The sequence below is a fragment of the Leucoraja erinacea genome, chromosome 18 (genome assembly GCF_028641065.1).
Source record: "Leucoraja erinacea ecotype New England chromosome 18, Leri_hhj_1, whole genome shotgun sequence".
Classification (NCBI taxonomy): Eukaryota; Metazoa; Chordata; class Chondrichthyes; order Rajiformes; family Rajidae; genus Leucoraja; species Leucoraja erinaceus.
The window spans coordinates 20205297-20220346 of record NC_073394.1 but is presented as its reverse complement, the minus strand read 5'-3'; the positions used below and the strand labels follow the sequence as shown (position 1 = coordinate 20220346).

Genomic DNA, 15050 nt, shown 5'->3' with positions numbered 1-15050 from the left:
CTGAAAATGTGCAGGTTTGTAGATTAATTGGACTGTGAAATGCCCCCAGTGTGTTGGGGGCGGATGAGAAAGTGGGTTAACATAGTTTCTCCAGCGCTTTGTGTTTTGCTCGAGATTCCAGAATCTACAGTTAATTATCTCCATTTTACCAGAATGATGTCCGAATTAGAGATTCAGCTGCAAGCAGACGTTGCATTGTTTTCTCTGGAATATCAGAGGTTGAAAAAGAGACCTGATTGAAGTAGATTCCACAGTGAGAGGCACAGATAGGTTAAGCAGTCAATCTTTTTCACCCGGGGGGGGGGGGGGGGGGGGGGATATGTTAAATACTAGGAGATACAAGGGACTGCAGATGCTGGAATCTTGATTAAAACACAAAGTGCTGGAGTAACACAGCATCTGTTAACAGGAAATGGACATGCTGCAGCTGAGATGCAGCCTGACCCACTGACTTACTCCAGCACTTAGTGTTTAACTCAGCATTCTGGCATTGGAGTCCATCAGTTTCCCCTATCTGGTTACAGGCATGATTGGCAGCAACAGCTGGCGTGCCCTCCCCTTGCCTCCTCCTTCAACATACAACCTAGGCTTTGAAGCTCTATAGTCTATGTCTCTATGTGTCGATCTCCCAGTACTTGAAGACTGGCTGCTTGCTCTCTTCTGCCAGTGTTTGCAGGTTGGTTCTCCTCTCTTTGTCTCTGTGATTGAAGTGGACTGTTCCCTCCCTCCCCCCCCCCCCCCCCCAGTGCTTGAAGGTTGATTACCTGTCTCTCTATCCCTGCGCCTTTCTCTCCCCCAGTGCTTGAAGGTTGAATACCTCTCTCTCTCCATCTCTCTCCCCATGTTTGAAAGTTGGTTGCTCCTGTTCCCCTCTCTCTCTCTCTCTCTCTCTCTTACTGTCATTTAAGTGGAATGCTCCTCTCTCTACCAGTGTTAGAAGCAGGACTACTACTACTCCCTCCCACTCTTTGACGATTGATTGCTCCTCTCTATCTCAGTTTTTCACTGTCTGTCATTGAAATGGACTATTCCTATCTCTCTCAACCAGTGTTTGCATCGACTGCTCCTTTCTCCTTCTCTCATGCCCCCCCCCCCCCCCCCCCCCCCAGGTTTAATGCCGGACCATTTTTCTCTGTCCCCGAGGCAGACTGCTCCTCTCTGCATGTGTCTTTCTCCCACTAGACTGCTGTTCTGTCTCTCTCCCAGTTTGAAGGTTATCTCTCTGTCATTAATGTGGACTGCTCTTCTTTCTCCCCGTTTTTGAAGATTGGTTGTTCTCCGCTCATCTTTCCTCTATTTGAAGCCAGCCTGCTTCTCCCCCTGTCGTTGGTGGAATGCTCCTAATCTGCTTGAAAGCACACAATTCTCTGTCACTGAAGTAAACTGCTCCTCTCTGTCGTCCTCTATCTTTTAAACGCTGCTCCTCACTCCGTCACTGAAGTAGACTGCTCCTCTGTTCGAAACCCTGCCCCTCTCTGACATTGAAGTTGTCTACTTCTCTCCGTCTCTCTCTCTCTATTTGAAACACTGGCCCACTGTCACTGAAGTAGCCTGCTCCTCTCCCTGTTTGAAAGAACACTGCTCCTCTCTCTGTCACTGAAATAGACTGCCCCTCTCTGACTGTTTGAAAGAACACTCCTGCACTGAAGTGGGCTGTACCTCTCTCCTAGTGTTTGAAACCAGACTGCTCCTCTCTGCCATTATTGCAGTGAGACTCTCCGTCTCACTCTCTCCCCTCCAGTTTTTGAAGCCAATCTGCTCCTGTCTCCCAGTTTGAAGGTTGGTTGTTTTTCTCTGCCCGTTTCTCTCCCTCTCCAGTGAGCTGAGCTGAACCGAGCCCGGCCGGTGGGTGAGGGCACTCGCCCTGCGATGGGCCCACCATGCTGTCGGCCAGGAAAGAGCTGGTGGCCGAGGAGTACGTGCTGCGGCTGCAGGAGGAGGTGGTGGCACGTCCCCGCTGCCGGGAGAGGCCACGTCGGGCTCGCTTCGTCGACAAGCACGGCGCCTGCAATGTGGCGCACACCAACATCCGAGAGCAAGGCCGCTTCCTGCAGGACGTCTTCACCACGCTGGTCGACCTGAAGTGGCGGCACACGCTGCTCATCTTCACCATGAGCTTCTTGTGCAGCTGGCTGCTGTTCGCCATGATCTGGTGGCTGTTGGCATTCGCTCACGGCGACCTGGACGACGGAGGAGGTGGAGGGGGGCCATCTCCCCCGGCCGTGCCCTGCATCACCAGCCTCCATTCCTTCACCTCGGCTTTCCTCTTCTCGGTCGAGGTGCAGGTGACCATCGGCTTCGGCGGGCGGATGATCACCGAGGAGTGCCCGTTCGCCATCGCCGTGCTGCTGGCGCAGAACATCGTGGGGCTGGTGGTGAACGCCATCATGATGGGCTGCATCTTCATGAAGACGTCGCAGGCGCGGCGGCGGGCCGAGACGCTCATCTTCAGTCGCTCGGCGGTGGTGGCGCCGCGGGACGGCCGCCTGTGCCTCATGTTCCGTGTGGGCGACCTGCGCACCTCCATGATCATCGGCGCCACCGTGCGCGCGCAGCTGGTGGGGCGGGCGCGCACGGCCGAGGGGGAGGTGCAGCCGCTGCGGCAGCTCGACGTCTCATTGGACGGGCCGGCAGGGAGCGGCGGTTCCATCTTCCTGGTCTCGCCCCTCATCGTGGCGCACGTCATCGACGGCTCGAGCCCGCTCTACCGCCTAACGGCCGCCGGCCTGACGCGCGCCCGCTTCGAGCTGGTCGTCGTGCTCGAGGGCGTGGTGGAGACCACCGGCATCACCACGCAGGCGCGCACCTCCTACCTCTCCACCGAGATCCTGTGGGGGCACCGCTTCGTCCCCGTCATCTGCGAGGAGGACGGACGCTACTCGGTCGACTACTCCAAGTTCGGCAACACTGTCAAAGTGTCCACGCCGCCGCTCGGCGCCCGGCAGCTGGAGATGGAGCAGGCCGAGGCGAGGCACCGGCCCCAGGTCAGCCTGGGGGGCGACGAGATGGAAGAGGCGGAGGAGGAGGGGGTGGAGATAGAGGGGGAGGGAAAGGTGGTCAACTTCGATATCTCGCCCGGCATTAGGAGGAGAAAGAGCTCGGTGTTTCAGAGCGACTGTTTGTGATCCGCAACCCACCTTCCCTTTTTCTCCAGGGTGAGGGGAGGAGAGAAGATCTCTTCACACCTCTGTACACGTCCCTTCCCAAGTACACACCCCTTCCCAAGTACGCACCCCTTCCCAAGTACACACCTCCAAACATGTACACGCCCCCTCTCATGTACACACACCTCTCCAGACTCCCTCCCATCTACACACCTCTACGGACCCCCTCCCATGTATACACCTCAACAGACCCCATCCCGTGTACACATTCGCCATACACGTCTGCACAAACTACTATCCTATATACACACTTGTCTAGATCCCTTCCATGTGCCTCTATGAACTACAGACACCCCCATATGCACATCTGTACAGACCCCATCCCCAAGTACGTACCTGACTGGAATTGACAAACAGTATTCATTACAGCCTACCTTCACCAGGATAATGGGCAGATTGGGGGGGGGGTGGGGTAAGGAGATCTATGTACACACACAATCACCTGTCTGGATGCCTTCCCACCACACACATCTCTTCCCCCTCAATGCTTGCACACCTATCTTGATTCCCCCACATACACATGCCTGAGCCCCCTCACACCAGATGCACACATCATCCATCATTCACGATATCACCTCCCTTCCCCTTCAGCAGAGGTGCTGAAGTTAACAGTTCCCTATATACTTAACCTGCAGCCACTGACTTATCACAAAGCACCAAGAATATCTTGAGCAAAATGCTGGCTCCAGTGAGGGCTTAAAGGAACATTCACATCACAGAGCCATGAAATCTCAAATTCTGTTGATATGCAAACCATGAGCCCTAGTAGCAATGAACAGACACGCATTACACTATTTTTCTGTTGCTTTTAATACTACCACAAGACAATCACACAAATGTTCTGATCAGAAACACATTTGTCAAAATGCAAATACGCACATCGCCTGTCTGGACCTCCAGATATATATAATCTGATAATCACTCCTGCATAGAATCACCCAGCCTTTCATTTTAAAATATATCTGAAACAAATGTATTAGTTAGAGCACGCTTCTTGGCTATTGGTTTTGACAGGAATATTTAACAATAATTCCAACAGCAAATGTCAGGATTCTGCATCGTGCACTAATAATTTAACCAAGCTGGCCATGTCCTCATGGGATTGAGGATAACTGGGTCCAGCTGAAGTTCTATGGTCAGTAGTGGTCAGATGATGGCCACGTTGGAATTCCTAGCACGAGATTGGAAAGACGGGTTGTATTCACTGGAATTTAGAAGGATGAGATGGGATCTTAGATGCAGGAAAAATGTTCCAAATGTTGGGGGAGTCCAGAACCAGGGGCCACAGTCTAAGAATAAAGGGGAGACCATTTAAAACTGAGATGAGAAAAAAAACTTTTTCACCCAGAGAGTTGTGAATTTGTGGAATTCTCTGCCACAGAAGGCAGTGGAGGCCAATTCATTGGATGAATTTAAAAGAGAGCTAGAGCTCTTGGGGCTAGCGGAATCAAGGGGTATGGGGAGAAGGTAGGCACTGGTTACTGATTGTGGATTATCAGCTATGATCACAATGAATGGTGGTACTGTCTCATAGGGCCGAATGGCCTCCGCCTGCACTTATTTTCTATGTTTCTATGAGGGCTAAAGAAAATTAGTAGTTTTGTAAATGCTGTGCCCCTTCTTCCATTTGCAGTGTGCTCCAATCAATTGACTTGAAGTTCATAAATACCGTTTGGCATTGTAAGTTGCAACGAACCAGGGATTCACAGGAGTTTGTTGACATTTTTTAATCATCTCCTTTTCCCCTTGTAATTTATTATCTTAATGAAGATTGGAGTAGCGTGTTTGATTCTGATTCATGGATTGTCCCTTGGAGCTGACAGTGCAGTTAGGTCCCCAATGCTGAGGATATTGGCCAGGGAGAGATTATTGATTGACATTGGTCCGCTATGTAAGCGTAGTGGCAGGTGGGATATTTGCCACGTGGTAAACCATGGCCTATGTTCCTGTGCAGGTGGTAGTAAATGTCATGCTCAGTGTATGCCTTCGTAGACAGGTAGCTACTGTTGCTCGTGAAGTTCTCCCCATTTATAATGGCCTTTATTGTCAGGAGGCAGTTTTGTAGAGTGAAGCAGCTTGGAAGAGGACTTTACTTTTATAGATGTTTAATATAAGGCCATGCTTTAGTGAACAAGTCAGCCATAATTTGGAGCCAAGCCTCTGAACATAAAGAGACTGAAGAGACAAGGTATAGCAGATGCTGGTTTACCAAAAAAATGCAGGTCTGGAAAAACTCAGGGGGTCAGAGAGTATCTCATAGATAGGTGACGTTTAGTAGGGGGGGAGAAAGCTGGAAAAGACGTGGAGGCAGGACAGAGCCTGGGAAGTGATAGTTAGACTGAGAAACCATTTGCGTACTGTAGCTCAACAATGGTTCGGGGTAGTTGGTCTAAAGTGGAGCCGTTACAAGTTTAAGTTTCCTATTCATCCTGTAGATTAATTCAACTCCCATGGATAGCTTGTGCTAGATAAATGCAAGTTTAAGTAAACTGTTCAAGTATTGACATAACCTTGTGTTACTAACCTAATAAATTTATTAGATCATCATAGAACAGTACAGCATAAGAACAGGCTCTTCAGCCCACAATATCCATGTTCAATATGATGTCAAATAATTTCCTACACCTGCACATGATCCATATCCCTCCATTATTTATATAACCATGTGCTTGTCCAAAAGCCTCTTAAATAGTATGACTGTATCTGCCTCCACCACCACACCTGACAGTGCGTTCCAGGCACACACTACCCTCTGTATAAAATAACTTTGCCCCTCTCACCGTAAAGCTATCCCATCAAATCTTTGACATTTCCACCCTGGGGGAAAAAGGTTCTGACTTCCTATCGAATATTGTACGTGCATACTACTGCAGTACATCCTGGATCTATACTTTCATTTTTATTCATACCACTTTGTTGTTTAGCTGGCAAATGGCACTTCTTCCCAAAATTGTATACATGCTGACTAATTGTAGAAGATGTTTTGTTCAGAAAAATGTCATGACTTAAGAAAGGCTGGTAAAACACAGAATGGCATTTTAGGACTATATTACAATGCAGAGGATGGCATGCTATTCATTACAGCCAAAAATAACTTTATAAATTAATGGCAAGTATCTAAGCTTGTCTTCGGCACTATGGTGATAAATTGTATATTGCGGACTTATTGTACATTTATTATGTTATCCTTAAATTGATGTTTGTTACCATGCCCCATTTTCAAAATATGAAAAATTAAATCCCAAAAATTGAGTGAAGCAATAATTCAACCTGTAAATGTTGAAACTATACTTGAATGATTGAAAATAAACTAGTTGACTACTGTTATAATTCTTATAACGGCCAAGAATGAAAAAGCCACCCAGGGATGTATCCAGGAATATGATGAAATAGAAGTTTTTGTAAACATTATATATTTATTAATCTTCTGTATTTTTAATACAATATGTATTGAACTTTTCAGATGCAAATATGTGCATTCTTAAAGTATGATCAGTTTCAAATGAATGTTCTTGAAGTTTTATTTTGGAATGGGAAGAATAATAGTGATATATGCTAAAGCAGAGACTTATTTAAAAGGATTTTCCTCTATTCCAGGGGAATTAGGTTTTTATATTACTTATTGATAAGAATTTGGAACATAATAATAATGTAAATGTATTTTGGCAATAAGATTGATATTTGGAATGAACTGCCAGAGCAGATTGTTGAGGCAGGTACTATAACAGCATTTCTAAGACTCTTGGACATGTACATAGATAGGAAACGTTTAGAGGGATGTGGGCAAAACATGAGCAAATTAGACTAGTTTAGATGGGGCATCTTTGTCGGCATGGACGTATTTGGCCAAAGGGCCTGTTTGGTGCTCCAATGACACTGATTCTAATGTCCTTTTCAGATTCCCATATAAGCCTTCTCTTTAAATTAATTACAATGGCTCTACTCAGAATCTACACATATATAGACATTGCATCCATATATTTTAAGAAAATTATTGGTTATTGATTGCTGAATCAAGTAGTCAATGATTACTAAAAGCATGTAGTTGGAGTGCAAGGGAGAAATGGCAAGTTGGAGTTGCCAGGATGGTGCTTGTATCCTATGGTTAGAATAATGATATCTTGGTTTGCAATCAAAGATTACAAACATTTTGAACCAGGTGATCTAACCTGCATCAGGAGCATGTACAGCAGCACCATATCGGGGGGGGGGGGGGGGGGGGGGGGGGGGGGCGCAATTCCACAAAAGGAAGGCGAGTGAATTATTGTGCACACTTCATTAATTATACAAGGATATTTTCAGGTGAAATGTTAATACAGGTAGTAAATTAAATAAATTCCAACATATCTAGCATCAATTAACCTCAAATTGTCAACGTTTTCATAGGGAAATGGACAAAATTAAAATCCAAACTTCTACAAAGAAAACTAAAATAACCTTAAATTAAGTGGCTGACATTGCATGATCTAATGGTGCTAAATAAAGATCCGTGACAATACACTGAAGTAAATAATAATTTACAACATTTTTATGCTGTACATCTTCTGCATTAAGTAATATTGAGGTGTCAGCAGGACCACAAGAAAGAAAAAAACCTCTTTAAATTGAAAATGGAATAGATGATAAAAGTTTCATTAAGATAATCTTGTCTTTCATACAGGGACAATCACATCATCAATATTGTTTAATGTAGCTTTCCACCTGCTAATTCACATATCAAACTTTATGGCAAGGGTTAGTTTTGTACTTGAAAACCAGATCATTTTTTAAATGTTTCATTTTTAAGATCAGATAGTCCTGCTTCCAAAAAGAAAACAATGAATCTAACATTTCAAGTGACATTACCCATGAAAATTGTATTTTTATTCTAATCTTAATTAGTTCTGAATCTGCTACATATTCAGAACTATAACAATGTACCCTCATTTTATTATTCAATGTAATATTGGTGAATCATGACATATCTTTCACAGAACACAGCTAGGTTAATTTTAGTTATGTTACCATACCACAGTTAAATTATATTGCTGCAGGTTAATCAGTCTCTTTTTCTTTTCATGAGGTTATATTAGTGCCTTCCATTTGTCAACCCTGAACTCGCATAGCCAATTTATAATTCACTAAAATATCACAATGCTTAAATTCCTATTTGGGTGTTTCCATAAAACAAAGATCATAGAGCTCTGCTCTTATGATCCTTGCCATAAATAAGGGTACAGAGGTTTTAAAAATGAAGTATTAAGCAAACCAACATAATGAGAACTCAGAAAATCTGACCTCTACCGACGAACTGCTGTAATTACAGCTTAAATACCTGCCAGTTTTGCAATTGACAATTTGAGGTTAGCAAAGGCAGTTACATTCTAGTTACAGTGTCAGTGTACAGTGTACAATAGTTAGAAAAATGAGTAAAGTTTCAAAAGTTGTTAGCTTTTCTTTATTATCTGTTCTTTATTGTTCAGAAATGTAATTTTCATAACTGCAAGGGAACATTATCAGCTTTGTGACTCGCCATTTTAAATTATCTGCCTGTGTATCCTTACACATTATAATAAAAGAGTTTCACAATATCTGAATTATTGACTTTATTCAACTGACTACAACTTGGATTATCTGCTGATGCGTTCGTAGTGGAGGTTGCGGGACCCCCCCTGTAGCTAAGTAAGCTAACCCCCCCCCCCCCCCCATACACTGTTTCCTCCCACACTCCAAAGACATGCTAGTGAGTTGGTAAATTAGAATTATCCCATGTGTATGTGGGAAGGGAGGAGATGGACATGTCAGGAAAAAAAGGTCACAGGGAAATAAGTGGAGGAATGGGATTGAGAGCTTCCATTCATTCATTGGGTTCATAAGGAAATAAAACAATACTTGCAGACATGGTACTAATTATTTTCTGATATGAATTTATGCTTAAAAAATATTCAAGTTAACTCCCAGACATTAACTTTAAAGCTCTTTCAGCAGATTTCTCATTTACGTTTGACAATGTGGAGAATGGGTTAAATGCTTGATTTCCATAAAATATGAATCTTTTACAATACAGCCCTTTTACCATACCTTTTGCATGTTGTGCATAACTATACACATTTGAATGTCATATTCACCACTGCAATTCATAAAATAACCATGTATCATTTACACTTTGAAATTGTCACATTATTTCATTTCAGAATTCTGTAAATTATAATACATATTTTGATATTGTTTTAAAATTATTGATACTAAGAACACAAAGATGGGATATGTGAAGACCAGATCTAGCGTAATGTGCATAGAAATTTCTAGTATATTGATCTCCAAGTAGCTTGCAGTCACAGCTAGGATGTCAAAGATATCTCTCTCTTACCCTCTATTAAATACCCCAAACTTCTAAATTAAAATTCACTTCTAAATTCATATATGGCACCCTAATTAACTCACTGTGAATCATCCTACCCAATGATTAAAATATTGTGGCTGAGCATGCTCATGTTTAATAACAGAAGCATGGAGTATAAATGAGCGTAGACAGAAAATGCAGGAGTAACTCAGGGGGACAGGCAACATCTCTGGTTAGAAGGAATGGGTGGTGTTTTGGGTCGAGTCTTCAGACTCCAGCATTTTGTGCCTACCTTCGGTTTAAACCAGCATCTGCAGTTCTTCCTTACCCAGAGAAAAAATGAGCATTGAGCCACACTGTTCAATGGTGCTAGCAAGAGCCCTCATAAGATGAGAAATCTGCAATGTTTGTTTTGTAATAGAGGCAACAAGCACAGGTACTGCGATGCAGTACATTTTCCTTTGGGGCTGAAAGAAAACTGATTTTTCTCCTAAGAAACTATTTAACAATTTGGGGCTCTTATGGAAGACGAGTTTCTCATGAGAATATAGCTCCAAGGTAGAAATCAGTCAAACACTGCCATATCCTGAAGGGTGAAAAGTTTGAGCCTCTCTTAATCCGCCACTCAGAAGCCTGCAAGGGCTGTATAGTGATTTTCAAAGGCCAATTTTCTCAGTGTGGCAAAGGAGACAGATTGACAACAACGCTGTTCTATGATCACATCAGGTAAAGTCTGTCCTCTTGCATTGAGCAATATTCTCTGAAGAAAAATCTGAATCTTGCCAATTTGTCAATATGTTTGACTCTAATATCTATAATTAATATCTAGGGTATGGGTGACAACATCTAGATCCCATTTCTTCTCTCTTACACCATTTGATTTATATTATTGATTGTTTGGACCCAAATACTGATTCTACATTCAAAATTGCTCCAGCAACACATTATAAAACATGTCATTTCAAAATGGACTGCAACCAGTACTCGGGAATTCTGGAAACGGTAAAATATAAAGATAGTAATCGCCTACTTCATCTGGTTTTAAACGGGCAAGCTCTTATTTTGAGGTGGTGACCTGCATTTGATTCCTCCCACTTCTTTGACTCTATCTATACTTCTTGTTGCCTTAGAAAAGCAGCCAAAATAATCAAAGACGTCCCACCCTGGTCATTCTTCCTTCTCCCTGCTCCTGTCCGGCAGAAGATACAGAAGATTGAAAGCTGTACCTCTGTACAGATGACAATAATAAACCCAAACTTTAAAAAAAATCTGGATTTCTCAGGAACCTGTGCATTGCATTTGGTAAAGAGTATGTTTTGAATTATTTTTATTATCTTGCAATTTGATTATTAAAGTGTTTTATTATTTCAGATACTTCTAATATATTTTAACGGTTCAAGTTTTTTGACGGAAATTCTGAGGACATAATTTGAAGGACTGTATGCAGTTCTGATCATCCAGTTGCAAGAAGAACTTCATTGTTGGAAAGAGTGCTTAGAAGATTCACCAGGATGTTACCTGGGCATGCAGGCGTGAGTTATAGAGAGGTTGGATAGGCTGGGACCTTTTTCTTTGGAGAATGGGAGGCTAAGGATGTACAAGATCATGAGGGGCATGAATATAATTAATGTTCTCAGTCTTTTTCCCAAGGTAGCGGATTCTAAAACTGAAAGACATTCTCAAGTTGAGAGGGGTGAAATTGAAGACGAACCTCAGGCAAACCTTTCACTCAGGGTGATCCACATCTGGAGTGAGCTGCCAGAGAAAAAATATGTTTTGACAGATACATGGATAGAAAGAGTTTAGAGGGCTATGGGCCAAATAGTAATAGACCAGTATTCCAACTTTATCAGCATGGGCAAGGTGGGCTGAAGGGCTGTTTCCATGCAAAATGTTAAAATAATGCAATCTAATGAAAAATAGCTTCGCAATTTATGAATTTTCACTTAACAAAATTCAGGAATGGGACATTTTAGTAAATCAAATCAAAAAAATAAGTAAAACAAAAGTAAAATAAAGTTTTAAAGAAGTAAAACTTGAATTCAAATTTTAAACTGTATGAACATGCGTGTTTTGTTACATCTCATAATTTACAGACAGTACCAGTTTTTCTTTTTAGCTATCATTGCTCAAAGAGTCTGCAGTATGCCTGTCAATTTCAAAAGTAACTTTAAAGTGATTCCCAAGTTGCCCATTGAAATCACATTATAACCAATTCAGCCCACACAATGCAAGTAATGTCCCCAACTTCATTAATTGCGTTATATTTAATCTGTGATAATGGAAATGCACATTATAGCAGAACAACTGTACTACAAAAGGTTTGTCAACCATTAATGCATCAAGCTGTAGGTTTAGTTTAAATGAACAGATTACTTCAATTCCCATTTCAGTTCATCAGATCTGTCCTGTCAGCAAATAGTGAACATACTTTACATATCATATTATTGTATATATTGTTGCCAGCTACAAGGATTTGAATTTGTTCCTTCACGCCTAGAATAACTACTAACATTTAAAAAAACATTTAAACATCAAACAATTATAATTGTAAGCAATATGGCCACATTTGATTTATATGGACACACCTGGTTCAATAACTGAAGTATATGCAGAGGGATAAATTAATAAATGTACAAGTTTGGCAATAAAGTTTAAGTGCATAAAATCAGTGTTTACCACCTATGGCTTGCAAACCATATAACCATATAACAATTACAGCACGGAAACAGGCCACCTCGACCCTTCTAGTCCGTGCCGAACACATAATCTCCCCTAGTCCCATATACCTGCGCTCAGACCATAACCCTCCATTCCCTTCCCGTCCATATAACTATCCAATTTATTTTTAAATGATAAAAACGAACCTGCCTCCACCACCTTCACTGGAAGCTCATTCCACACAGCTACCACTCTCTGAGTAAAGAAGTTCCCCCTCATGTTACCCCTAAACTTCAGTCCCTTAATTCTCAAGTCATGTCCCCTATGGCTTGTTTTACAGAATCTTCCCTACTCTCAGTGGCGCTCAGAAAATAACCCTCCATTCCCTTCCCGCTTTTCCACATCAACTCTGCCTATCCCTCTCATCATTTTAAAGACCTCTATCAAGTCCCCCCTTAACCTTCTCCGCTCCAAAGAATAAAGCCCTAACTTGTTCAACCTTTCTCTGTAACTTAGTTGCTGAAACCCAGGCAACATTCTAGTAAATTATATTATATTAGCGTACTGTTTTAACAAACATGATCATAATCAACAGGGAAGGTATTCTGCCTTCTGTACTTGGTGTGGGCGAGATGTAACCACCATTGTGGTTAATTTTTAAGAGTCCCCTGAAATCACCACCAAGCTATTTGACAATTAGGGACGGGTAAGAGATGCTAAGCTTGTCAAGTGATTAAAAAAAGGAATAGAAGATTTATAAATCAGGTGAACATTGGTCCACCTAGTCCAATGACCGGCAGTGTCAGTGAATAAATGTCTTTTAAATTTGGTGGGTCAGGAGATACACATTGCAGCCAATGGCCGATCAGGCCTCAGATCTCTGTACTGTTTGTTTTAATCAATTAATGCGGTAATGATGCTCCCAGCTTTCTCACTGATGATATGTTAGCATAAAAGCATGTTCCGTATACATGAATAACATGCTCTCCGTGTTGCCAACGTAACTAAGTTACCTTTGTGGAGCCAAAGGAAGTAATGGTCTTCCATTGTTCCACTGGGTTTTCCCCTTCCCCCTCAAACCAGGTGACCCCAGCTATTCCTCACCCGCACTACAGTCCTCATACCCCCCTCCTCCCTGACCATCTACCACCCCCCTACCAGACATCGCCTCGGCCTCCGTCCACACACCTGCCTTCCTCTGGCTCCAACCCCATCCTTGCCGTGTGTTCACCATCCCCCCTGACCTCCCCCTCTCGGATACCGAACGGTCTGTCCTCAGCAGAGGCCTCACCTTTGTTCCCCCCCCCATCCCCACCTCAATGAGTTCTGCATCTGCCAAGATGTGGAGCTCTTCTTCCGTCGCCTCCCCATCAAAGCGTTTTCCATGCCCCTAGTGATGACCCCTTCTCCCATCTCCAACGGACCCCCTCCTCTTGGAGTCTTTCTCATGGCCATCTACCGGCTTTAGACCTTTTTTATTTTAAACTGCCGGCGGGACATCAATCGCCTCAACTTCTCCACTCCCCTTTCTCACTATAACCTCTCGCCCCCTGAACGTACTGCCCACCGCTCACTCTGCAACAACCTAGACTTGGTGATCAAACCTGCCGACAAGGGAGGTGCCGTGGTAGTCTGGCGTGCTGATGTCTACAAGGCTGAGGCCACGAACCAACTCTCAGACATCTCCTATTTATCCTTGGACCATGACCCAACAGACGAGCACCAGACCACAATCTCTAACACTATCACTAGCTTCATCACTTCCGGCTCCCTACCCTCCCAAGCCTCCAACCTCATCGTTCCCCAGCCCCGCACAGCCCGATTTTACATTCTCCCCAAAATCCACAAACCTGACTGTCCTGGCAGACCCATTGTTTCTGCCTGTTTGTGCCCCACCAAACTTATTTCTACATACCTCGACTCCATCCTATCCCCCTAGTTAAATCCCTCCCTACCCATGTTCAACGCACCTCACACACTCTTCGTCTCCTCCATGACTTCTGTTTTCTAGGCCCCCATTCCCTCATCTTCACCATGGATGTCCAGTCACTCTACACCTCAATCGCCCAACAGGAGGGTCTTAAAGCCCTCCTTTTCTTCCTCGACCGCAGAACCAACCAATCCCCGTCTACTGATACTCTCCTCTGCCTAGCGGAGCTGGTCCTTACCCTTAACAACTTTCCATTTGACTCCTCCCATTTCCTCCAAATCCAAGGCGTAGCTATAGGCACGCGCATGGGCCCAAGCTTTGCCTGCCTCTTTGTAGGGTACATCGAACAATCCTGGTTCGAGGCATACCATGGCCCTATCCTGAAACTCTACCTCCGCTACATTGACGACTGCATTGGTGCTACCTCCTGCACCCATACAGAACTTCATCCATTTCACCACTAACTTCCATTCGGTACTCAAATACACCTGGACCATTTTCGGCATCTCCCTACCATTTCTAGACCTCACGGTCTCCATCGCAGGTGGCAGACTACTGATCGACATCTACTATAAAACCATTGACTCCCATGGCTATCTGGACTACACCTCTTCCCACCCTGCTTCCTGTAAGGACTCCACCCCCTACACCCAATTCCTCCATGTACGCCCAATATGCACCCTGGACGAGGTGTTCCACACCAGGGCATCGGAGATGTCTTCATTCTTCAGGGAATGGGGGTTCCCATTTCTACTATAGATGAGGCTCTCCCCAGGGTCTCTTCTGTACCCCGTAACTCTGCTCTCACTCTCCATCCTCCCCACTTGTAACAAGGGCAGAGTCCCCATTGTCCTCACCTTCCACCTTACCAGCCATCACATACAACAAATAATCCTCCGCCATTTTCGACACCTAGAACGGGATCCCACCACTGGCCACATCTTCCCATCTCCTCCCCTTTTCGGCTTTCCGC

General features: G+C 43.8%; 1 protein-coding gene across 2 annotated transcripts in view; it reads left to right on the top strand.

The window, feature by feature from the left end:
• Positions 1-595: 595 nt before the first annotated feature.
• LOC129705738 (ATP-sensitive inward rectifier potassium channel 11-like) overlaps positions 596-15050 on the top strand; it is a 21084-nt gene continuing 6629 nt past the window's right edge. The window contains exons 1-2 of one of the 2 annotated variants that reach the window (XM_055649511.1): positions 596-676; positions 1819-2984. In XM_055649511.1, coding sequence (XP_055505486.1) covers positions 1881-2984 — 1104 coding nt within the window. In that variant the 5' untranslated portion in view covers positions 596-676; positions 1819-1880. Of the gene's footprint in view, positions 677-1818; positions 6988-15050 lie in introns of those variants that run through there. The other variant, XM_055649510.1, reaches the window with a different exon arrangement.